Below are 26143 nucleotides of genomic sequence, written 5' to 3' on the forward strand. Positions count from 1 at the left end.
AACTATTTCGTGCCTTCACTTACACTTCTAAGTAAAATCCAGTCTGGTGTTGCTTAACAAAGGAGACTCATATAAGAAATACATCACTGCGGGATTTCATTGTGCAGACTTCACAGAGTGAACTTAAACAAGCTGAGATGGTCGCCACACACTACGTGATACAATCTGAGGGGATCACACCATGTCTGCTGTCGGTGGTCCACCAGAATGTTGTAATGTGCATGTGACTTACTTTCACATCTATTTCTTATGCTGTGGCTTCAGAAAAGAACCTGGATGACTGAGCTGTCATGAAAAGATACCACCCCCACCCCTGCCTGCATCTCCCCTTCCTGTCTCCCTTCTGCCTGCTGTCAGTTATGCTTGATGGTGCCAGGCCATTAACAATTATATTCCAGTCTGTAGCCATAAAGACACTTGTGCATTGGGATGGCTTATTTTTAACCTTAAAAAGTAAGGCGTGAGTTTGTTTCCAACGGTATTGTCATTGGGATGCTTTCCACAGGCTTTTGTATTTCATTATTATTTTGTGAGATGGGCCCAGGTGTTCGATGACAACCTAATGCATGGAATTCTTCTCATCCCCAAGTAGAGTCATTCTTTGGTGTTCTCAGGGGCTTGAATTCAGGACCCCACAGATACCAAAATCCATGGATCCTCAAGTGCTTTGTAGAAAGTGGCCCAGTATTTGATAAAAATTCTGCACTTCCTCCTTTAGATCATCTCTAGATGACTTACAGCACCTGGCACAGTGTAAAAGCTTTGCAAATGGTTATTATGCTGTGTTTCTTAGGGGATTAGGACAAGGAGAATAGTGTCTATATACATGTTCAGTATAGATGCTATTTTTTTGTTGTCTAATATTTTTGACTCACATTTGAGTTCGAAGATAAAAAGTCCTCAGCTCTGACCTCTTGCTTCAGTTTGTGAATTCCTCAGGTCTGTGCCGTTACTGACGGGGATCTCACTCTGTCACCCTGGGGTTAGAGCTCCTTATAGGTCCCATATCTAACAGGGGCGCTGTAGCTGTGAGAGCAAATACACCCTCATTGTTGGATGATTTTCACCAGAGGTGGTTTTCTTAAAAAATCATAACACACTCAGGATGATTCTTGGTCTTGGGGACCTTTCCCTTCGTATTCCTGCTTATCTGTCAGGTGTCTCCTGTCTCAGGTTCCTCCGCCTCCTACATCTTAGGGAACTCTTCTTCCAGGCCCAGCACAGGAGAGAGCTGAGACAGCTCACTGGGAAAGATGCCTTCACTGCCACCCGTGGTCTTCTAGCGGGGACTTCACAGCAGGATTCCAGAGGCTGCCCAGTCACTGCTGACCACCCCCAAGGACAATTTCTGTACTGTGAAGGGCCAGGCGGCTGCGTTTGCCACACCATGTCTTGCTCTTTAAAACGTCCCCATCACCTTGGTGAATGGACACCCTCTGGGCATGTCCTTAGAGAAGATATGCAGAAAGACTCATGTACAGCCCTATTGTGTTAAAAAACAGGGGACCTTGGGTTTCTACGCCTGTGAGGTGGATTCCAAACTCAGCACAGTTGACACAGTGCCCCAGAGGCGGGTTGGCTTTGTGAACTGGCGTCTCCCTCGGTGCTGCTCCCTTGGGGTCCTCTGGGTCCTGGAGTGTGCATTCTGTCCAGGATGAAGAGCAAGCTGGCTGTAGCAGGCAGGCTGTGCTTCCTCACTGCTCTGCTGCAGGGTCGCTTTCCCTGAAGAGCTTCTTTGCCAGGGAGAAGCCCCTGGGAACTTTGACATGGGCACGCCATGCTGGTGAGCTAAGTTCTGTTTAAGACGCCGGGGGTGGACCCTGCCAGCAGGATGTGCCTGTCAGATGCACTGAAGATGCTCTCAGGGTTCCGTTTATGGTGTGCCTGGCTGGGTCCTGGTGTCCAGATTTTATCATGTGTTGTTCTGGATGTTTCTGCGAGCGTGTTTTGGATGAGATTCCCATTGTTTATGTGCTGTTTTCTGTGAAGGTCAGTCAGGTGTTGTGGGCAAGAGGACCAGGAGAGTGTCAGGAGAGCGAGGTTCAATATCCCCACAGGTGGCAGGGTCAGGAGGGACCACCGGCCACACAGGCCACTGGGGAAGGCCTGAGATGGGACGCAGAAGATAGCACCCATGGTGTTGGGGCCAGAGGCCGTGTTGGGGCTTCACAGTCGAGGGCTGTGCACTGGGGCACACATAGGCCGGGCTGGTTTGGATAAGTCGTGTGTGTGTTGGGCTCTGTGGAGGCCCCTGGATGCCTGTCTCCTGGCCCTGGCCTGTCTAAGGCAGAGCAGTGCTGTCTCCTGGGGTGTGGGCCAGGCAGAGGAGGATGGGTCTGGGCCAGGCGGTGTGCATGTCAGGCATGCTTCTGGAGGCACCTGTGGTTCCTCCAAGCTCTGGCTGGCCCTGGAGGGGCCCTCTCCCCACAGCCAGAAAGCTGCTCTGGTCCTGCCATTGACAAGGTGCAAACATCATCTTATGTAGAAAAGAAAACCTGGAGAAGGCCACGTTCTCAGCGTTGCCTGTGGAGCCCAGCTGATGACCCTGCACAGTGTGGACGGGCCTCGTGCCATCAGCTGATGACCCTGAGGGAGGGGAGCCTGACCTCCTGGAAGAGAGGAGGAGTTGTCCAGCTGGCTGGCCTCTGACTCACACTGCAGTCCTCTCCTGTGCTGCAGCCTGCAGGGCCCCTCCCTGCAGGGTCCAGTCAGCAGCCCCCCCAGGTTGTGGAGCAGTCCCTTAAAGGAGGGTCTCCCTTCCTGTGCGTGGACCTTCTGGTGCTCTGGAGAACTCTGAGGAGCTGATACTGGCATCAAAGGGGGTGATAATGGAGGAAGAGGGTGCTCAGGGTCAGTCTGCTCCCAGCTCTGAGCTGCTTCAGTGGCCGAGAGCCCCAGTGTCTGCCCTGAGAGGGATTGTTCTCTCCAGCAGCCACAAGCCGAGGGCTCTTTTTAAAAAATTATAAGTACTATTTTTCTTGCACAGCTCATCCTTATGTACATCTATGAGGCCCAGAGCAACGATCTGGTACAGGGTTTCAATCTGTGTTGATTAAGACTTGACCTTCTTAAGTTTTGACTTGGAGTGCACCTCTCAATTTAACTATTAGTCAGTTTGAAATACACCTTGTTGTTACTCATGTCACCCTGCTGGGCCGCAGATCTCAGGAGTTACTCTTCCTAACTGAAGTGATGTAGTCCTTTCAGCAAGCAAGTTCTCATCCCTGCCCTCCTCCTGAGCCCTAGTAACTGTCTTTTATTCTCTTTTGGCTCTTTTTACCTTCTGTATAATAGTGAGATCATTCAGTTGTTGTCTCTCTGTGCCAGGCTTATTGCACGTAACATGGTTTCCTCTGTTTTCATGTATGTCATCGTGGATAGTGGTCTTCATCCCTCTTTTATGGCTTAATGTGCTCTCATTGTGCATTGGCCATGTTTTCTTTACTCATTCACCCTCTGGGGCACATTTAGATTGAGACCATATTCTCATTTTGTGAACAATGCAGTAATGAACATTTGAGTGGAGAAATGCTATTGGTGTACTGATTTCAATTCATACACACACACACACACACACACACACAGGAGGGGGACCACTGCCACATTTGTGGCATTGTTCTCTGGCTTTTTGTGAAAACATGTGGTTTTCTGTAATAGCTGTATTAATGTATGTTCCCACCACATTGCACAAAATTCCATTTTTTCACATCCTCTCAGACACTGACTATCTTTCAGTTTTTGGATTATAGCCATTCTAACAACTGTGATGTGATATCTCCTTGCACTTTATAACTTGAATCTTCCCAATGGTTAGTGAGTTTGAGCATTTTATTATAGAACTATCATCCATTTGCATGTCTTCTTTTGGGAGTATCTGTTTGGGTCCTTTGCCCATTTTCACTGGGTTATTATTTTTTTTTATTAAGTTGTTGTTCCTTTTATCTTTTTGGTTATCAACCCCTCATAGATATATGATTTACAAATATTTTTCCCTAGACCTTTGGTTTTCTCTTTAGTTTAGTGTTTCCTTTGCTGTGCACAAGTTTATTTTTTTGGTATTATCCAATTTGGGAGTTTTTAAATTTTTGTCTATGCTTTTGAGTTCATATCTAGTTAATCATTGTGGAGAACAATGTTGTACAGATTTTCTTCCAGCTATCTCATGGTTTTAAGTTTTTTTTTTCCCTTTAATTTTTATTGTTGGCTGTTCAAAACGTTACATAGTTCTTGATATATCATATTTCACACTTTGATTCAAGTGGGTTATAAACTCCCATTTTTACCCCGTATACAGATTGCAGCATCACATCGATTACACATCCACTGTTTTACATATTGCTATACTAGTGTCTGTTGTATTCTGCTGCCTTTCCTATCCTCTACTATCCCCCATCCCCTCCCCTCCCATCTTCTCTCTCTACCCCATCTACTGTAATCCATTTCTCCCCCCATTTTTTCCCCTTTCCCCTCACTTCCTCTTGTATGTAATTATGTATAACCATGAGGGTTTCCTTCCATTTCCATGCAATTTCCCTTCTCTTTCCTTTTCCCTCCCACCTCTCACCCCTGTTTAATGTTAATCTTCTTCTCATGCTCTTCCTCCCAACTCTGTTCTTAGTTACTCTCCTTATATCAAAGAAAACATTTGGCATTTGTTTTTTAGGGATTGGCTAGCTTCACTTAGTATAATCTGTTCTAATGCCATCCATTTCCCTGCAAATTCTATGATTTTGTCATTTTTTAATGCAGAGTAATACTCCATTGTGTATAAATGCCACATTTTTTTTTATCCATTCGTCTATTGAAGGGCATCTAGGTTGGTTCCACAGTCTTGCTATTGTGAATTGTGCTGCTATGAACATCGATGTAGCAGTGTCCCTGTAGCATGCTCTTTTTAGGTCTTTAGGGAATAGACCGAGAAGGGGAATAGCTGGGTCAAATGGTGGTTCCATTCCCAGCTTTCCAAGAAATCTCCATACTGCTTTCCAAATTGGCTGCACCAATTTGCAGTCCCACCAGCAATGTACAAGTGTACCCTTTTCCCCACATCCTCGCCAGCACTTGTTGTTGTTTGACTTCATAATGGCTGCCAATCTTACTGGAGTGAGATGGTATCTTAGGGTGGTTTTAATTTGCATTTCTCTGACTGCTAGAGATGGTGAGCATTTTTTCATGTACTTATTGATTGATTGTATGTCCTCCTCTGAGAAGTGTCTGTTCAGGTCCTTGGCCCATTTGTTGATTGGGTTATTCGTTTTCTTATTGTCTAATTTTTTGAGTTCTTTGTATACTCTGGATATTAGGTCTCTATCTGAAGTGTGAGGAGTAAAGATTTGTTCCCAGGGTGTAGGCTCCCTATTTACCTCTCTTAGTGTTTCTTTTGCTGAGAAAAAACTTTTTAGTTTGAGTAAGTCCCATTTGTTGATTCTAGTTATTACCTCTTGTGCTATGGGTGTCCTATTGAGGAATTTGGAGCCCGACCCCACAGTATGTAGATCGTAGCCAACTTTTTCTTGTATCAGACGCCGTGTCTCTGATTTGATATCAAACTCCTTGATCCATTTTGAGTTAACTTTTGTGCATGGCGAGAGAAAGGGATTCAGTTTCATTTTGTTGCATATGGATTTCCAGTTTTCCCAGCACCATTTGTTGAAGATGCTATCCTTCCTCCATTTCATGCTTTTAGCCCCTTTATCAAATATAAGATAGTTGTAGTTTTGTGGATTGGTTTCTGTGTCCTCTATTCTGTACCATTGGTCCACCCGCCTGTTTTGGTACCAGTACCATGCTGTTTTTGTTACTATTGCTCTGTAGTATGGTTTGAGGTCTGGTATCGCTATACCACCTGATTCACACTTCCTGCTTAGAGTTGGTTTTGCTATTCTGGGTCTTTTATTTTTCCATATGAATTTCATAATTGCTTTATCTATTTCTACAAGAAATGCCATTGGGATTTTGATTGGCATTGCATTAAACCTATAGAGAACTTTGGGTAATATCACCATTTTGATGATGTTAGTTCTGCCTATCCATGAACAGGGTATATTTTTCCATCTTCTAAGATCTTCTTCTATTTCTCTCTTTAGGGTTCTGTAGTTTTCATTGTATAAGTCTTTCACCTCTTTTGTTAGGTTGATTCCCAAGTATTTTATTTTTTTTTGAGGATATTGTGAATGGGGTGGTTGTCCTCATTTCCATTTCAGAGGATTTGTCGCTGATATACAGGAATGCCTTTGATTTATGCGTGTCGATTTTATATCCTGCCACTTTGCTGAATTCATTTATTAGCTCTAATAGTTTCTTTGTAGACCCTTTTGGGTCTGCTAGGTATAGAATCATGTCATCTGAAAATAGTGATAATTTAAGTTCTTCTTTTCCTATTTTGATGCCTTTAATTTCTTTTGTCTGTCTAATTGCTCTGGCCAGTGTTTCGAGAACTATGTTGAACAGAAGTGGTGAGAGAGGGCATCCCTGTCTTGTTCCAGATTTTAGAGGGAATGCCTTCAATTTTTCTCCATTCAGAATGATGCTAGCCTGAGGCTTAGCATAGATTGCTTTTACAATATTGAGGTATGTTCCTGTTATCCCAAGTTTTTCTAGAGTTTTGAACATAAAGGGATGCTCTACTTTGTCAAATGCTTTTTCTGCATCTATCGAGATGATCATATGGTTCTTATTTTTAAGTCTATTGATGTGGTGAATAACATTTATTGATTTCCGTATATTGAACCAGCCTTGCATCCCAGGGATGAATCCTACTTGATCATGGTGCACAATTTTTTTGATATGTTTTTGTATTCGATTCGCCAGAATTGTATTGAGGATTTTTGCATCTAGGTTCATTAGAGATATTGGTCTGTAGTTTTCTTTCTTTGAAGTGTCTTTGTCTGGTTTAGGAATCAGGGTGATGTTGGCCTCGTAGAATGAATTTGGAAGTTCTCCCTCTTTTTCTATTTCCTGAAAAAGCTTGAAAAGTATTGGTATTAGTTCCTCTTTAAAGGTTTTGTAAAACTCTGCTGTATACCCATCCGGTCCTGGGCTTTTCTTAGTTGGTAGTCTTTTGATGGTTTCTTCTATTTCCTCAATTGATATTGGTCTGTTTAGGTTGTCTGTATCCTCCTGACTCAATCTGGGCAGATCATATGACTTAAGAAATTTATCGATGCCTTCACTATCTTCTAATTTATTGGAGTATAAGGATTCAAAATAATTTCTGATTATCTTCTGTATTTCTGAAGTGTCTGTTGTGATATTTCCTTTTTCATCCCGTATGCTAGTAATTTGAGTTCTCTCTCTTCGTTAGCATGGCTAAGGGTCTGTTGATTTTATTTATTTTTTCAAAGAACCAACTTTTAGTTTTGTCAATTGTTTCTTTTTTTCAATTTCATTAATTTCAGCTCTGATTTTAATTATTTCTTGCCTTCTACTTCTTTTGCTGTTGTTTTGCTCTTCTTTTTCTAGGATTTTGAGATGAAGTATGAGATCATTTATTTGTTGGTTTTTTCTTTTTTTAAGGAATGAACTTCCTAGTGCTCAGCTTTCTCTCCCTGGCATGCAAGCATGGCTGTGGTCTTGCCAATTCCTGAGATATCCTCAAGCCACTTTTTCCTGTTGTTCCTAGGTAAAGTATTTAGCATTTTCTTAGTGGCTGTAAGTCTTTTAGCAATCACAACTTCCTTAGCCCCAGTTTTACTTTCATTTTTATGGCCAAACTGCAAGTTTTTAAAAATCTTTCTGCTCTGCTTTCTGTTCCTGATTATCATAATACAGTTGATTAAAAGCAACTAACTACGTACATGCCACTGCCTAAATGCTGTGCTGATTCAAAATTTCCTCTGGCAGATTCGTTAGTCCATTGCCTTTAAATTTTGTCTCACAGAAAGTGTCAGGATATGAGAAAAATGTAGATTTTTTCCCCCCAGAATATAGCATGAATGGCCTCTGGTCCAATTTCCAATAGAGTCCTCCTTATCTTCTAAAACCTTATGATCCCAGTCTTTACTGTCCATTGTCCTACTGACATTCTAGTCCTTTGAGCTCCGACTAGAATTGCCCATTCAGCTTTGCTGACAACTTTCTAAAGCTTTTCTAGGTTGCATCTGTTAAAGTCTTTGCTAAAACCAGAAGAGGCGCAGAGACCACCACAACGTGACACAAAAGGCATTTCTACCAGGACATCTGCCCAGGTGCTGTCTGCTCAGCCTTGGATGGATGCCACACTTGTTATAAATCATTGTTAACAAGCGTTATTGCTTCCAATATCTGGTGTAATCCTCTTACATTTGTCTTAATAAACATTCCCTGGCCTCCACCACCTTGAATATGCCCACAGTGTGCTCTGGCATGCACCTTGCCATTGTAGTGTTTTTGGGGGACTCTCTCTCTCTCTGTCTCATTTTGTTTATGTTGACACTTGAATAAGTAGAAAATTTCTAAGTCATATGAAAAGTCCAAGTTGAATCAATTAGACAGAAGGCTGAGGTCCTTCCATCAATTACCTGACTTAAGCCACATTTGAGATCGAGAATGCTTTAGAGTGAAGGGGAGGTCAGATCTGCCTGAGGAAGGACCCCAGGACACTACTGAAAATTACACTGCTCATCTTTCTCCCTGGACCATGGCCCACCATGTTCCCATGTGTCCTTAACTGTCCCTCATGAACTGGCTGTTACCTGACCCACTGGGCCATGAGGTTGGACTGCCAAGGGCTGTCCACCTGCAATGGCAGCAGTGTGGATGTGGTAGGCCTGATCAGGCACTGAAGGCCACCACAAGTCCCAGGGGAAGTGGCCTAATTGTTGTGGTGCTTACTTCTGCCACGTGAGATCTGAGGTGAAAGTACAATGTTTCTGGATTGTTTCTGGGCTTCAAGTTGAGTGTGTCATTAACACATCTTATGTTTGTCACCGAGAACTCCCAAGCCTAGTCCTTGTCGTCCCCAGAAGCCAGCATGTTGCTCTGTGAGGCTCTCTTGTGGAAGAGGGGTGATGCACAGAAGATTATTGCTGGGAAGGGGGAAGCAAATAATTTTATCAGGGGTGATTTTCATTGTTCCTGAAATTGATCAAGTGGAGGGTGAAGAATTTGTGATAGATTAAGGAGATGACAGCATAACGTGAATCATTCAGAGCATTAAGAAGTTTGTGGAGAAAGGAAGGGGCACTGCTCTCCTTCCCTGTTGGTGTCTAAAGGCCTAGGGGCAAGGCTTGCCTGAAATGCAGATGTGTGAGTCCTTAGGACACAGATACGAGGCCTGAGGATGAAACTCTGGGACTGTTTTCGTGGTCACAAAGGAGGGCTGCATTGCTGGGGTTCATCACCCCGCTGCCAGCAGTGTGGGGAGCAGAGGCTGCAGCCTGGGCTCTGGAGATGGGCCTCTTACTCCACTGTTGACCAGAACACTGGAATTCGAGGTCAGCCTCTCCTGGCCCCAGGAGGCCTGGAGCTGCCTCTCCTCGCCACGTGTACTGCTGACCTCTCCTGGGCCCTCTGCATCCCTCACTGTATGGCAGTATGGTCAGCGGAAAGTGACATTGTCTAGCCCTGGACTTTATTCCTCTGAAGAGGTGTTCCTTCTGGACTGGCATGTCTCTCGTTCCCAGGCTGTCAGCCTAACCCCACATTTTCTTAAATTCTTCCATTGAGCAATAAGATTTATTTTGGTCTGATGAAGATGTGGTCAAGGAAAAAAAATTTCTTTATTGAAACAATGATCAGAAATAATTCTTCTGGCTTCTATGATCTTTCTCCAAGTCACTCTCAGTTCAGCTACAGCATTTTGCGCGTCCGTGGTAACAGGTGCCAGTAATTTTGGTATCCACGGGGCAGGACGAATAGAGACAGAATCCTCCATTCCTGACGCACATGTAGTGATCTGATCTGTGGCCGAGACCTGTGAGGAGACCAGCACCTGAAAAGAGGGAACAGACACACTTAGACTCTTAGACTATAGAATATTTGATGAAGGCAGGACAGGTCACTCTGCAAAAGCACATGATTGAAGATTGCACATAATGGATCTTTGGGACTATTCGTGAAACTAGACAGGTGGGGAGTAACCCATCAAAGATGAACCTAGCAGAGGGGCATAGGGAATGCAAGTTATTCCTCAAATTGAGTGCTATGGTCCACTTCACTGACCACAAACTCAATCCTCTACTGTCAATGCTAACGTCATTGTCACCTTATGAAAACATCCCTCTGACTTCAGTTACACTGATTACTTTGACTTAAGTCCCCATTCTCCTCTTTTCAAAGACCATTTCTGTGGAAAATGAGCATCCTTTACTGTCAGACTGAGTTGATGTGTACTCTGTAAAGATTTAATAGGTTTCCCCAGATGGAGTTTATTGTGCCCTACAGCTGGTATCTTGGAATCTCCTAACTAGAAGGAACCCTGACCTAGACCCCTGTGTTTCCAATAGAGAAGGACGTCACTCAGGGCTACCCTCCGACACTACCTTGGGCCAGTGTTTGGCCAGCCTCCTTTAGTGGGTGATACAGGACAACTCTTGTCACCTCAAAATTCTCATGTTGTTGCCTGACTTCTGAAAGCTCAGAAAGTGACTGGATATGGACTTAGGGACTCCCCAAAGGTGATCAAGGTTAAACGAGGTCCACAGGATGGGCCAGGATCCTGTATGAGAGGCATGGCCATCAAAGAGGTCCAGCAGAGACACACACGGAGGAAAGCAGGTGAGGACAGGCGGAGGTGCCATCTCTGAGCCCCACCTGCTGCCACCTGGGTCTAGACCACCCGCCCCCAGAAGTGCCAGCTGACGCCTTTCAGTTGCTGAAGGGCCTAGTGTGTGGGCTCTGTGAGGGCAGCCCAGCAGACCCGTGCCCTAGGCCCTGGCACCCTAGGAGACAGTGTGCTCCAGAGGCCCGTGGCCCCCTCTGGGAAGCGGGTTTCAACCTGAAGGAAACTGCCCTCCAGGACCTGCCCTCCAGGGCTGTTCTCCTGCCTTTGCAGCCAAGTCGAACCACGGCTTCTGAAGGCCGCCCATCTTCAGCCCTTCACCATTGCCCAGCGTCAGGCCCTCCAGGGCATTCTCATCTGCCTGTGCTCATCAGCATCAGGGACTTCCTAAATTCAAGGACTGGAATGAGAACAGAGCAGCTGGGGTGTGTCTTGGCCACTAGGAGTGAAGTGGCTTTGTTCCTCTGTTCTGTTCCCCGGGAGCTGTGCTCTGTAGCATGGCAGCCCCTGGGAGACTGGGAGTCATCAGAATCAGCCGAGAGCCTCTTAAAAATGTGTTCTGGGATAGGCTGCATATATTTGCATCAATATAAAACTCAGTTGAATCTAATGTTCGGACCAGAATTGAGAACAGCTGGGTCACTGGATTCCTAGTTTTATTGTGGATGCAAATCTCCTGGAAGGTTTGTTAAGCATAACATCCCCTGCCCTCTGTCCCATTTCTGAATCCAAGGCTCTGGATTGGGACTGCGAACTTGCATTTCCAGCGAGCTGCCAGGTGATCCTGAAGCTGCTGGTTTAGAGGCCGCACTTGGAGGAGTTTCTTCTAGAACATGCAGGTTCTCCTAGAACCTTCATGAACATTCAGGCACTTCTCATCCTGCACCTGGACTGACGAGCTCTACTCTTGACACTCCCTGTGCCGGATCTTACTGTTACAAGTGGTATCCCCGGCAGATGCCATGCTTTCCTAGAGAAAATACCATGCTTGACTGGGACCAGGGGTTTGGAGCATTGAAGTGCTTCTGAAGGCCTTTGGCTTCCAATAAGAGCCGAAGGACAGTTGAGGCACCCAGGATGCATGTACACAGGCCACGGCACATGCTCCTGCTGGTGTAAGAGAACTAAGGACTTCCTAGGTCAATATTCGGGGTAAGACAACAATGGAAGTTGGGACATCACATACTGCACACACTTAAAAAACGACTATTATGAATTTATAGCCATAAACTTGGAAACTTATTTGAAATAAGACAACACTTAGAAAAATACAATTTACTAAATAAACACAAGATAGTCTCATGATTTTAAAGATGTTGAGTCCATGACTAAAATCCTAGTCATGTTATCTTCATCTGTGTGTTAGTCACATTTTTGTCACTGTGTCCATGATAGTGAATAAGAACTACTTAAAAGGAAAGGGCTTGTTTGGCTCACAGTTCCAGAAGTTTAGTCCATCATGGTGGAAGGTGTGGTGGAGGAGGTCTGCTCCATCAGTAGCAGCTGGGAAGCAGGAAGAGGGGAGGAGCCCCACGGAAGACACACCCTTCCAGAGCATGCCCCCCCCACCCCCCACCCCCCCGCCCATAACCTGCCTCCTCCAGCCAGGCCCCACCTGGGCCATTCAAACCTGGATGGACTGATTAGGTTGTAGCTCTCACAATCCAATCATTTCACCTCTGAACATAACTGCATTAACACAGGATGGGCGACATCTCATATTCAAGTCATAGCTATCAGCACATTTTCTGCGTAGAGTGGTGCACACCTATAATCCCAAGAGACTTGGCAGGGTGAGGTAGGCGGATTGCAAGTTAGAGGCCAGCCTCTGCTTAAGCTGCTTAAGCCTTAGTGAGGCCTTAAGCCACTTAATGAAACTGTCTCAAAATTAAAAATAAGTAATAAGGGCTGGGAATGTAGCTCAGGGGTAAAGCACCCCTGGGTTCAATCTTCAGTAACCCATCTCCCTCCAAAATCAGCAAATTCTTTGAAGCAACAGGATTGTCCAAATGACAGACTGTTTACCAGATCAGAAAAAGAGAGAATGCTTGCAATTCATGTTTTGAAGTCAACATTGTCATAAAAACTGTGTCTAACAAGATCAGTATAAAAATGTACAAAGAATGATAGCCAAATCTCCTTGATCAACATAGAGGCAAATATTCTAAATCAAGTATGACTATACCCAACAAAACCAATTTCAGTTTACTTAAAAAAACACAAGAATTCATTAAGTATTGAAAATTTCTCAATGTTGTTAGTGATAAAAGAAAAAAATCACACCATTTTAATATATGCCAAGAAAACACTTGAAGAAATTCAACATTGATTCATGATAAGACTTATTAACAAGTTTAGGAACTCAAGGGAACTTTAACGGTACTCTTCAGAGTCGGATATTAAAATAAGATCACTGTGCCATTTGACAGCATTTTTGAGGACCTAGGCAGGGGAGGAAGTTAAGAAAAGGCATACACACACACACACACACACAAAATACCAAAGGTATAAGGGTTGGGGAGGAAGAAATAAAATTGTTGCTATTGACAGATACTATGATGATATGCTGCTCAGAAGGAATTAAGTGAACCAGAGTAGCAAGTTCAATATCCAAAAAAAAAAAAGAAAGAAAAATAATGAATTTAAATTTTATTAGCAACCCACAACAAATGTAAATTTTGAAAAAATGCACCCGTTGGAGTAGCCTACCACATCTAGTGCTCAGTTACAGATCTAAGGAAATATGTGTAGCACTTCTTTCCAAAAAAAAAAAAAAAAAGAAAAAGAAATGACTATTTGAAATCAATTAAAGAATACCTAAAAAATGGAAATGCCATTTTCAAGCATTTGCAGAAGACTTAAAATACATTAATTCCCTACAAGTTAATCTTCAGTTTGAACCCAGTACCATAAGAATCCCTGTCCTGTCAGTGAAACTTGACAAGCTGATTGGAAAATCTATTTAGAAATTCCAAGGGCCAAGAATGGCCAAGAACCAGGCTGGAGGAGGAGGTGGCAAAACTGGTTTTACTGGATTTGTACTAATTACGGAGCTGCTCTAATTAAGATAGGGTGCTCCTGAGAAGGGACAGGCACATGGAGAAGTGGAACAGAATGAGAGGTGGAAAGAGGTCCGTGGGAGTAAGGGAGAGTGCACGTGGAGCAACAGTGGCCCAGCAGAGCAGAGGGGAGTCCTCAGTTCTGGGAACTGAGTGTCCATGCTGCAAGGAACAGCTTGACCTCACACAGCGACATACACACCCTGATACACACAGAGGCACACGCTCACAGACACAGTCACCTACACAAGACACAGACACACACAGACACGCACACCCCCCACAGATGCAGGCATACACAGAGACACACTTTAAAAACCACTGCCAAAGAGGAGACCGACTGCAAAAGGGCACAAAGAAAGTTTTTGAATGAGGGAGATGTTTTGTGTCATGATTATGGTTATGATCACAAAACTGTACACATTTTTTAATATTCATTGTACTGGACACTTAAAATTAATTCATCTTATTATAATTAAATTATACTTCAATAAAACTGATTTTTAAAAAGGCAAAAAAAAAAAAACCAACAACAAGAACGCACATTGCCAGACAGACCATAGCCTAAATGTGAAAGGAAATACAATAAGCTTTAAAAGACAATATTGGAAACTATCTTCATGTTTCAAGGTGAAGAAACAAGGGGCATACACCCCAAAGGAAAAGATTTGAACTTCTAACCACATTGAAATACCAATTAAAATCTCTTAAGAAAAGTACTTATGAAGAGAGCCAATAACCAAGGGAGAAGGCTGAGGAAATTTCCAATGCACATAACTGACAAAGGGTTTGTATGTAGAACATATAAAGAGCTACTACAAATCAATAAACAAAGACAGACAATCTGTTAGGAAATATGGGCAAAAGGCTAACAGCATATCCAAAAAGATGCCCAAGGACCACTAACTACATGCAAAATTCTGAGTTCACTATTTATCAGGGAAATGAAGTCATGGCACTGAATTCACCAGAGGCTAAAATTTGAATGCACATTATCTAGTGCAACAAGACTATGGAGTAGCAGGAATTCCCATTCACGAATCTTGGGAATGTAAATGAGTGTGGAAATTTTTAGAAAAGAGTTGGGTATTTCTATTAAAACTGAATAAACGTATATCCTATGGTCCAGCAAGGCTACCCCCCAGCACATAGAAACAGCCATGAAGGCTCGCGGTCCCCTAGGAACACAGGCGGAGACCAAGCTGTTCAGCATGAGTATGCATGAGGTGAAGGCACAGGACACAGGGGGCTGCTACCACCAAGTTCATTCATGGTGACCCTGGGGGAGGGGGCTGTGACTGGGAAGGCCGGGGGAGGGCCTCTGGGGGCAGCTTGTGGTTGTGCAGCCTGCTGTGTGGTGTTCATTGTGCTGTCTACCCTGATTCATGGACTTTTACAATTTAAAAAGAACCCAGTAAAGGAGGTGATCTGAAGAGGTCATTTCTATGTCCCTGAGCTGGGGACCTCCTGTGCCGGGAGGCATGACGTCCTCTGTCCTCACTCATGGGCCCACTTCTGTCCAGTGACCCTGGAAGCACCTGGGATACCTCACAGCCCTGTTGTGCTGCTCACTTTCCCCAGGGAAGGTGAACCCCCCCCCCCTCTGCACTGGGGGCTCTTCTTGTCCTGGTCCCCACCCAGCTGGATGGAGAAGGACAAGCTGACGTGTTCTCATTGGCCTCTGGGCTGCCAAGAAACAGAGGAGAAGACTCCCTGGTGAGTGGGAAGAAGGAGGAGGAGAGGTGTGGGTGGAGGGTGCGGAGGCAGCCTGTCCAGTTCCAGCTGTGCTGAGGGAGGCCTTCCACACAGCAGGCGGCTGCAGCGGGAGAGCCAGCTGCCCTGCCCAGGAGCAGCTGCAGTTCTGCAGACTCTCTGGTTGAAGGAAGAGCCAGCGAGGCGACAGAGAGGAAATGGGTCAGGAAACGGAGAGGAGAAGGGGTGTGGCAGTGAGCCCGCCCAGGCCGGGGTGTCAGGGCTTCAGCAGGCAGAGAATGGCGCAAGGAAGACTGCACCAGCCCTCTGTGGCCCTGAGGTCCCACAGGCCCTAGCAGGGCCCATGCTGGTGGCCGAGGAAGACTGCTCAGCGGGCTGCCATGAAGGAGGTTGTCAACACAGAGGGGATCTGTGGTCTTCGTGTTAAGGAACCAGAAAAGCACAATTTCTTAAGCAGGTTTTGGGAGACTGGGAGACAGCGAGGGGGAGAAGGTGAGAATGGCAGAGTGCTGCTCCAGCGCCTGGTGCCGGGACTTCTGGTCCTGGGTGGTTTGTTTTCCACCCACCCAAGGTCCCTTGCGAGGGGTTCTAAGATTGTATGATGCAACTGCAGCTCAATGACAGCACGTGGGACAATGTTAAAGACACAGTTTGAGAATCCTTGACACAAAAACCATCCAGCTGGGGTGGAGTGAATTGCAAAAGGACAAGTATTTGGGGAAAGGGAGGCTCAAACCCCACCCTTCTCTCTCACCTAGGACTGCAGCAGACCAGCTAGTAAGGTTCCACCCTGCTCAGCACTCAGGACTGAGAGGCACAGGGGAGCGGCCAATTTGGGACATGGAAGTGCACACCTTGATGTGGGTATACAATCTAGATTTTCCCAACAGTGGCCACAAAATTCACACCTCTGGAGATGAATACATGGGCAGTGGACCAGAAACCCAACCAGGCATAGGCTGGAATTAGCTTCTCAGAACCTCTGGGCTTGTAAGCTAGCCCAAGCCCTTTCCCAGGTCAGGATAAAGTGGATCTCCTTCACAGCAACCTCCTGAGCAGTGGTGGGTATACTTGGAAGGGCCCAGGAGCCAGTGAGCTCATCCTGTAGGGGTATTAAAATAAAGGCTGAGGGCACTTAGGGGTGGGGTGTAGGCGGAGACACAGTCAGTGGTGGCCCAAGAGGATTGGAGTTCGTTTCTAAGAAAATTTTTAGGCTATCTGGGGATAAATTCATCTAACACTCTACCAAACAACTCATAAAATTCCAAAGATAGCCCACTTCTGAACTCAGGTAGCAGAGGAAGATCCCACAACAAGAACCCAAGGCATCTGCCAATCGTTGGCAACTCCTTCTGACTCGTGGAAGCTTCAATGCCCTTCCCATCTAGACTGCTCTTGAGAGAGGTCAGTGTGCTTGGTGACTCATGCAGAGGTCTTTGGGAAGCCGTGGAGAGAATGTAGAGTCGGGAGCCCAGGTCCTCTGCTGGCTGGTTACTGGAAAGTAGACCTCTCTGAGGGTTGGCTTGCAAAGGTCTATGAACAGGCGTGAGAGCAGGCCCCATGTGGCAGAGGATCTGGGACATTAAGGGAGATGACGTTCCTGGAGTAGCTTTCCTCAGCTCTAAAGTGCCTTCCATGGCTCTGTCCTGGCTGGTGGCTTTGCAGTGCCTGTGGCTGCGCAGGCCCTTATCTTGGCCTGTCCTGGGGACACAGGGCCCCTGTGGGAAGCCATACAACTCGCTTGTGTTTTCTAGATGGGATCCCTAGGCCTCAGCAGGAGGATTCCCAGAACAGTTTCCAGAAATGGGAGAGGGAGAAGGAGTAGGCGGTGGAGGTTCTGGGAGGAGACTGTCAAGTGCAGGCAGGGAAGGGTGGAGATGGGAGACGCCCAAGGCTGAGGCCTGGGGGTATTGCCTTTTTAAAGGTAGGAAATGTACCCAAGGCAGCAGGCAGAGTGTGGAGCCTGCAGGCCAAGGCAGGAGGAGGTGGAGAAAGGGCTAATAGCTGTGGCCTCTGAAGAAGTCAGAAGTCGTTAGGGAAACCGTCTCAGTGATGACAGAAGGTCCTACAGCCAGCCTGTCCCCACCCTAGCTTGCCTCCGTTGGCCTCTGGTCACTCCAGATCACCAATCAGCTTCCAGACAACCAATCTCTAAAATGCCATTTATAACTTGCCCTTTCCCCAGTGGAGACCCTTTAGGGTCCAGCCAGCCCCAGAGGCCTCACTGGGCCTGTCCCCAGGCCATGGTCCTGGGATTCCTGTCCCCACCTCATGGGTCCCTCTTAGCACGCAGTGTACCTGGAACCTGCAGAGACCCTGAGGGGTCCCTTGGAGGCTGGTAGCCTGGGTTCGAGCCCTTGAGCTGCTGACCACCAGGCATGGGGCATAGACCACGTTCTTTCCCCCCAGTTGGGGGCTGGTGGCTTATTCCCACGGGGCACTACAGGGCTAAGTCGACTGGTGGTCTTTATGGGGCTTTTGCACCTGCTCTTTCCACCCCCTGCCCTCTGACCTTTCTAGTGCACTTCATCCAGCCAGGCAGATCACCGCTGGTGTCGAGTAGGCAGGGAAGGCCACAGGGCATGGTGGGTCTGGGGGGACCTGGGGGTGCTATCTGGACCTGCAGCCCCTGTTTAGCTGCAGCTCACTGTTGTCAGGAAGAAATATGACCCCGATTTGTGTATAGAGAGCAGATAACAGTCTAAGGGTTATGTCACAGGTCTTGGTTCCTAAATGTTGAAAGGGAATTAAAATTTTAAACAGCACGCTCAGCAACATGGCTTCTATTACTCCTCCTCATCTCAGCCTCCTCAAACAAGCCTTTGCTGATACCGGGGGACCAGCTCAGCTCCTGGTTCTGTGTTTTCTGACCACTGTGCTCAGCAGACTTCCAAAGTGCATTTACGATAGGAAAACTACACATGTGATTGCTTTTCCATGTCCTCCTGTGCTTCCAGAATGGAGGGTGCCGACACGGAGGGCCTGCGCTTCCCTTGCTCTTCCCCACTCCCAGGGCAGTGCCTGCACGCGGTCCTTGTTGGCTAAGTCTGGCTCAGTCAGCCCGGCAAGCCTCAAGCTCTCTTGATTTCCAAAGCCTGGCTGGGAGTCTCGTCATCCTGACCTCATGCTGTGTTCACGGAAAGACCATTAGCAGGAGGTGAAAGTGGGCAAGGCTGTCTCTTTCTGGTAGAGAGGAGCAGTGTTAAAGTGGACACAAGTCTTAGACTTCTGCCCCCGTGGAGTCAATGGGCCTTGGTTTCCCCAAATGCTCCTGATGCAGCAGGCTAGCTCCAAGGACTCTTCCAGAAACAGGATCTACTGTGTGAGCTCAGCGGAGCCATGGCTTGAGACAGAGCATCAGCACCTTGTGGTGGGGCACCTAAGTCCCTGCACCGAACTCCAAGCTGGGCAGGCAGCACAGGCCTGGGGACAGTGGGCGTGGAACAAGGACCACAGCACTGGCAACATTAGCCCCAGAGTGTGAGGTGTTGGACTTGTGAGCCATCTGATTTCACCCGCCACAGTGCCTGGGTTCAAAAGTGAACCAAATGGTCCCAAAATGTCCTACACCACAAAATGCATATTTTTAATATGACATCCATATCATATATATTTTTTTAAACTAAAATCCTGAAGCCTGTGCCCACAGTGAGAAGCAAAGCCTGGTTAAGCGCTGCCTGCAGGGTGACCCAGGGACACAGGAGGGGAACCTGCATGATAATGTGCAGATCAGACAGGGGAGCAGCTCTTCCTCCCCCTCCATACCCCTCCGGAGGACAAAGCTCAGAGCCCTAAGCAGTGTCCTTCCCTGCGGCCAAATAGGATTGTGGGGACAGCTGTGGCTCCTTAGAGGCAGTGCTGGGCCTGTGGGTCCCCCAGGGCTTCCGATCCTCCCTGGCTCCTGTCTGGAGGGGGTGGCTCTGCTCTTTGCTCCTTCTAGAAGGTGAGCTGAGAACTGCTTTCCTGACAGGCTGTGCACAGGAGTCCTGGGTGGTCCAGGCCCAGTGCAGAGGGGCCTGGCAGGGGAGCCCCTGAGCGTCCTCTGTGTGGTCCTTGCTGCCAGCTGCCTTGTTACAGAGCAGGTCAGGACTGCCCCCTGTGCCTGCTCAGCCCTGTGCTTTGAATGAGGTGCTCATGATCCTATTCAGATGGGAAGAACATAAAACTCTTTTGGTAAAAAATCTGCTTTAAACTGTTTTGAGTTTGGAATGTCAGAAAGAATGTTTCCTTGTTAATCAGTAAAACCACCCTCACCCCTGGCTGAAGGAGAAGGTTGAACCAGCAGGTCCTCCTGGGACCTGGTATATTCTGGTATTTTCCAGTCTTTAAAGGAAAACAGGTTTCCACTCTCTAAATCGATTTCTGTATCTCTCTGAGGGTCTCTACTGGCAGCACAGTAAACTGCATTTAGAATGCATTGATGCCCAGTTTCAGATAGGAAATGAAGGCCTGATTGGCTCTAATAGTCTTCTATCTAGAATAAAGGCCTGGCCTGCATGATAGGGCTCCTGGAGAGTGTCCAGCACTTCTCTCTGTCCTAGGACTCCATTTGTAAGTAATGGAACTGACCTCAGCAGTGTGTCTTGCTCACAACACTGTGACAGGACAGGGGTGATCCTGTGTCCTTGATTCCTCCTGAGGGTCCCCTTTCTCACCTCAAGGACATTGGGCATTGTCCCAGAGAAGCCGGCAACTTCTGGCTGCCTGGAAGCACCCCCCTGTTCCCGGGAGAGATGTAGCCTGGGGAAAGCAGGCCTTCTTAGGGAAGGAGGAAAGTCACCTGTGGTTCCTGCTGTCTGCACAGTAGGTGAGTCACAGGCACTGGCTGAGCTGTCCTGGTGGGAGGGGTGGTGGCACTTTGCCTGCAGCAGGGCACTGGGGCAGCCTCACCCAGTGACCTGAGGTGAGCACGGCAGTTGCGTCTCTCTGGATAGGAAGCTGGCCCTCAGTGTGAGGAGCCCGGTAAAGGGAAGCAGAAATCCCTTCCACACAGGGCATGCTCTAGATGCCCAGGACAGTGATGGGGCTGGGAGACGTGGGGACCTGTGTCTGAGTAGCCCTGAGACCATAGGGCCCCCCTTCCCCTGCTGCCCAGGGACCGCTGCAGAGCCTCCAGCTGCCCACTGCAGACCCTCAACCTGGGGTCTCTCTTGCCTGCTGCCCTTCATGACATGGATACAGCTGTCTTCATTTCTGTGATTCCTATGCTCCCCATTCCTTGGCAAGGTTTTCCAGAAGATTATAAGTCTTACCTGGGTTGATCTGCGAGAAGAGGAAAGACAAAATCAGCACCAAGATGTAGTGAAACCTCATGGCTGGGCCCGTGTGCAGCAGAAGACCTGAGACTCCTTGGAGGCTGAGCGAGAGGCGCCAATGCCTGGATTTGAGCTGTATATATAGGGCTACAGGATTGCACAACCTCATAGATGATCTGAGGGAGGTGTTGCCAGAGTGAAGTTCTAATCACTAACCTTCTCTCATTTGCCCTCAGTAGAATGCAAGTCATGTGAGCTCATTTTCTCTGTCCAGCTGTGGCTGGATTTTACTCTCAACCTTGAAACCTGGAGTCACGGCCTCCTGCCAGCCTGTTTGCTCTTCAGCATAGGAATCCTGGGGGTCCTCAGCAAGGCAGCTCACACTCCCTGTGGGGAGTACAAGGCTCAGGGAGCCCCTGAGACCCGAAGCCCAAGCCGATGGCTGTGGGCTCCATGCTGGTGTTTGTCCCTGGGGTTTAATGGTGTGCCTCCAGAGTGGCTTCTGGCTTCAACCTTTTAGTACAGCAGATGATCTGGTTTGCAAGGATAAAAATTCTTCCTCAGTATGAAGTTGCTTCTCATCTCTCTTTTGATATAGAAGGTCTCCTTGAGGGGCCAATACCCACTTGGACTTTCCATCTGGACTTGTGTTCCCAGGATTTGCAACTGTGGCTTCTCTGGTGTGATCCCCCATCTTGGCCCTAGAGGGCAGTGCATAGACCCCAGGAGCTGTGCCTGTCAGTGTAGGGGTGTGGTGTTCCCAGTCTCCAAGCAGCCTCTGCTGCTCAGTGATGTGAAGTTTTAGAAAACATTTTATTTCTCATTGGTCTTCATTTCAATTTTGGGAGTAGCTTTCCTAGTGTCTCATTAGGGGTCTAATTTGCGAGTCGTAGAACAGGCTCTGGCTGGTTAAGCAAGAGAGGAGCTTATTAAGAGGCCATTGATCAGCTCAGAGAATCATTGCTGGGTCTGAGGAGCTCAGGCTGGGGCTCAGCCTCCAAGTCTGTTCTGTGCCATAGACTAGGGGTGCAGTGAGATCACCTGCTTGTGGCTTCCCCAGAGAGGCTGACTGGGAGGCAGGTGGGCACAGGGAGTTGGGAGGAAGTTGGGCAGGGGCTCTGGAGGTACGCAGGGAGCCTGCTGGCAGGTGGTTGGAGGTGACTTATTCCCAGGACTTTAGGAGTGCTTTGGCCCCAGGGCTTGGCCTGCACCTGGCTGTGTATGTGGGGTCCTGCTGGCCAGTTCAGAGGGAGTCCATGGGGGTGAAGGCAGGAACTTTAAAGAGCTGCCGGAGGAACACAAGGTTCCTGAAGCAAAAGGTGGGGAGGGTGAGTGAGTCTCAGGTTGGAGTAGTGAGGAGGCCCTTCTTGTGGGTCCTCCCCTCTTCTCTCCCTCCTTCTCTTCCTTCCTTTCTTCACTCTCTCATGGATACTGTGGCACCCAGAGAGGCAGTGGCACTGAGCCTAGAGAACTAGGTGCTCCAGGTGATGGCCCCAGGTGTTCCATTTACTACCTGTTGGCTTTGGCCTATTGGATTCTATTTCTGCACCCTCATGTTTTTCTCCTGCAAAATGGGGTCAACATTACCTAGTTATGTGATAATATTGTGGGGTAAGCTGGATAATGAAGCACAAAATCTCAGGATGCTACTGGTGGTCACAGCATGTGCTCAGGGTGTGTCTAGGTGTCCGGGGAGTGAATGGAATCGGTATGCAGGAAATATGAACCTGATTTTCAGGACTGACTTTATTGCTGTGAACCTGGAGACATTTTTAGGCTATGTCCACAGAATGTCAACGATGCTGTGATTAATTTTCCAGTTGACTCTCAGTTGGTTACTTGAACTCTGGAGTGGGAGCATGACCCCAATCACTCAATGGTAGATATGAGGGATCAGAGACTCTTCCCTGGACCCTGAAGAAGACTGAGGAGCTCAGCTTTCCCTGACAGCTGACATGCCTAGGGCAAGGCAAATGGAAGAGAGGCCACCCAGCACTGTGCCCATAGGGCCACATGCACCCTGAACACAACTTCTGCTTCAGTGGGAAGCCAAGACTCTGAGTGAGACAGGGCCTAGAACCTGGCAGGGCACTCACAGGTGGGGCTGTGATGGAGGGAGGAGGGGCACCCCCATTGCCCAGCAGTGGGGAGATGGGGCCTAGAGGCACAGTCCATGCTCCTCTCTGGGTCACCCATCTCTCCTCAAGTGTGAGACGAGGCCACTGCAGGAGAGAAGAGGTGGGTTCCAAGGCTGGGGACAGAGAAGAGCCTGAGTTCCTGTGGTACGTGGCAGGGAGAGTCCAGGGCCTGAGGCAGCCGTGCGTGGTGCCAGGGCACCAGCCGAGGTGTGAGCCCTGGGCTTTGTCCAGTTTGGGGAGAAATGAGTGCATGGAAGAGTGCTGCTGCAGACTGAGTGCACCCTCCCGTCTGTCCCTTGTCAAAGCCCTCGTCCCCAGTGTGGCTGTGCTCAGAAGAGGGTTGTCACTGGAACCCAGTCCGCCTCAGCTTGATCTTGGGCTTGCAGCCTCCAGAACTGTGGACTGAGCCTCTGGCCTGTTTGTTACAGGAGCAGGACAGACTCATCCAAGTGCCATCTGCACTTCTGGGTGACCCTTCCCAGCAGCACAACCTCCTGTCCCCCAACCTGCTCCTTCCTGCGCCCTGTCTGATGCCCCTCTCCAGAGTTTGGCAATCAACAGCAAGTCTCACCCTACCATGTCCGAAAACAGACTCTAGGCTTTGTATTTACAGTTTGGGGCTACATGTAGCCCACACCCTCTACACACTCCTTATTGAGTCTTGGAGGACTGTAATCATTATTGTGGCCCAAATATGTGCACTATTCTTTTTCAGGGAGAAAAGGCAGATTTTTAAGTGATGGATGTTTCTTTTTGTTTTGAGACTGTACTGATCCCAGGAACAGTGGGCACATCATGTAACCTGGCTCCCTGCTCCCTCACCCACAGCTGGCTTTGGCCGTAGGCAATGTCATGTCCTTGGTTGCTGGTCACGAGGACAAGTCCCACATGCCACGCTGCCAGTGCTGCTTGGAGCAGAACTGTAGGTGTCTGGTGTTGTCGTCCCTGTGGAGCATGAGACCTGGGTGTGCAGAAGGGAGGGAAGCTGGGTTGGGTAGGGGCTGTGCAAGGCAGCAGCTGCCTTGGGGCCCTGCCTGTTAAAGATTAAACAGGTCCCAGTCCTTTCACTGTGGGGTTCAGTGGCTTCTGTCCCAACTCAGATGCACTTCAGAGAGTCTAAGCTCTTTATTTTGGAATTGGTTTCTCAGGGCTGGAAGGAAGAAAAACGAAGGGCTTAGCCTGACCAAGCAGCCCCCTGGGCCAGGTACGATGCCGCGATGAATACATCTCGTCCTCGGCACAAGGACAGGCCATGTCTGAGGGAATCAAGCCAGCCCCTGGGTTGGACAGATGGATACAGCTCTGCGCCTGCAGGTAGACACAGGGTCACTTGGGCCTGGTGCTCAGCAGGTGAGGAGTGTCTAATAAGGGCTAGCTCTTGCAACATTGATTTCTGCTCTTGTTCACAGTGTGAGTCACCATTACCCCAGTTCTCAGGATGGTGCACTTGGATGGGTAGAGAAGAGACAGTGAACGAACAGGTGCAGAACGGAACCTGCTCATCAGTGAGGTGTGCAGGCCGCCTTCACGTTCATGGACAGGGAACCCAGGCGTGGAGAGGCGTGACCACGGCCCCCAGGGAGACTGTCACACAGGTGAAGCCACTGGGCTGAGATACTGGTCCTGGAAGCCCTCCCTGCTGTTGGCTCTATTGTTGTTGTTTTTTTTTTTAAATTTTTATTTTTGTGGTGCTGGGGATCAAACCCAGGGCTTTGTGCATGTAAGGTAAGCACTCTACCAACTGAGCTGTATCCCCAGCCCTTTATTGGTTTTTAGTTATAAAAATAATATATGCCCTGTGAAAAGTTAAAATGATACTGACATATGTCAACAGAAAATGAAAGTTACTTTGAGTTTGACTTCCTACAATATACAAATCTCCCTGAGCCCATGAGAATTTCCTCCCACACATGAAGGTTGTATTGTTGTATGCCTCAATGCATATTCATTCTGAAGGGGACAAACTGTGACCCTGCTCTGCAGCCGGCCCCCCCACCATCTTTTAATACCATCATATCAACTTCATTTTAATAATGGTTTACAGTACCACAGTGCTCCATTTACATGGAAGATGTATATGTATATAATCTATAGTAGAATGCTTTAAAGTATTTATTTAAATTAAATTTACTAAATTTAAAATGTTCTTTAATATTTTTAAATCTTTATATAAATTTAATATTTATTTAAATGGGTATAGAGTCACTAGATAAGAGAAAAAATTCCAGTGTTTTATAGCCACAGTGGGGTAACTATGGCCAACAATTCATTTTGTATTTCAAAGTATATAGCAGAGAGGATTTTCAATGTTACAACAAAAAGAAATGATAAACGTTTGAAGTGACGTATATGCCAATTATCCTCATCTGGTCCTTTGTATACATGTATTGAAATATCACACTGTATGCCATAAATATGTACAATTACTATGTGTCAATTAAAAATATAAATTTTGAATTCAGATAGGATGTCCATAACACATGATCACTTTCCGTTTTGCCCATTTTAAGTGGGCAGTGCCATGGTAGTAAGTACACTCCCAGGTGTACCTTCACCGCCACCATCCACCTACAGACTTTTTACGTGACATGACATTACAACATTCCTCCCACAAATACACCAATCTTAATGATACCTCTGCACCTAAAAATTACAGCAGTACTAATTACCATTCTAGGATTCACAATTGCTATAGAACTAAATCAACTCACCCTCAACCTAAAAACTAAATTTTACTCCAATATATCTAAATTCTCAAACCTATTAGGTTATTTCCCAACCACTATACAATGTCTATATCCTCATCTAAACCTTACCACAAACCAAAAATTAGCGTCTGCCCTCCCAGACTTAACCTGAGTAGAAAAGAGAATCCCAAAACTAACTGCTAATCTCCATACCACAGCTTCCACCACAACCTCAAATCACAAAGGTCTAATTAAATTCTATTTCTTATCATTTCTGCTCTCCATTATGCTAGCAATAATCATCATCGTGTCCTGTTCCCATGAGTAATTTCAGTCACAATAAAAATACTGACAGTGATCAACCTGCTGCCACCATTAATCAGCTTCCCGAGCTCCATATTGCAGCCAACAAGACGTTGAAAAACTCTGCCCCCATTAAACAGAAGTTCCTTATTCCGCCTCTCTCCAGCTTCTGGACACCACTATTCCACTTTCTGTCTCTAGCAGTTGGATCTTTTTAAAAGTTCCTTATGTGAAAGGGATTGTCTGGTACTTGTCCTTTTGTGACCGAAGTCTTATTAAGTTGAGGTCC

General features: G+C 47.1%; 1 protein-coding gene and 1 long non-coding RNA gene across 3 annotated transcripts; one reads left to right on the forward strand and one right to left on the reverse strand.

Moving 5' to 3' along the window:
• Nucleotides 1–9679: 9679 nt before the first annotated feature.
• Nucleotides 9680–20899, reverse strand: Defb1 (defensin beta 1). Its single transcript, XM_046460571.2, has 2 exons — nt 20724–20899; nt 9680–9910 (listed from the first exon to the last, which is right to left on the reverse strand). The coding sequence occupies exons 1-2, from the start codon at nt 20893–20895 to the stop codon at nt 9765–9767; spliced, it is 318 nt and encodes a 105-aa protein (XP_046316527.1). The 5' UTR covers nt 20896–20899; the 3' UTR covers nt 9680–9764.
• On the forward strand, nt 19937–25327 carry LOC124103899 (uncharacterized). Of its 2 annotated transcripts, XR_006855312.2 has the most exons (3): nt 19937–20278; nt 24013–24178; nt 24274–25327. It is a non-coding gene; the product is annotated as an uncharacterized LOC124103899 (long non-coding RNA). The 2 variants fall into 2 exon arrangements; XR_006855311.1 differs by lacking the exon at nt 19937–20278 and having other exon boundaries at nt 23912–24178.
• The last annotated feature ends 816 nt before the right edge of the window (nt 25328–26143 follow it).

This window comes from Marmota monax, unplaced genomic scaffold (assembly GCF_021218885.2).
Source record: "Marmota monax isolate L192 unplaced genomic scaffold, Marmota_monax_Labrador192_F-V1.1 WCK01_AAM20220418_F8-fsc00310, whole genome shotgun sequence".
NCBI lineage: Eukaryota > Metazoa > Chordata > Mammalia > Rodentia > Sciuridae > Marmota > Marmota monax.

Bases quoted from the DNA above. Each gene is read 5' to 3' on its own strand.
- Defb1 (XM_046460571.2), bottom strand. From the start codon at position 20,895: ATGAGGTTGTGCAATCCTGTAGCCCTATATATACAGCTCAAATCCAGG. The intron at 9,911-20,723 runs GTAAGACTTATA...CCCTCTTTTCAG, and splicing joins CTTCTCGCAGATCAACCCAG to GTGCTGGTCTCCTCACAGGT.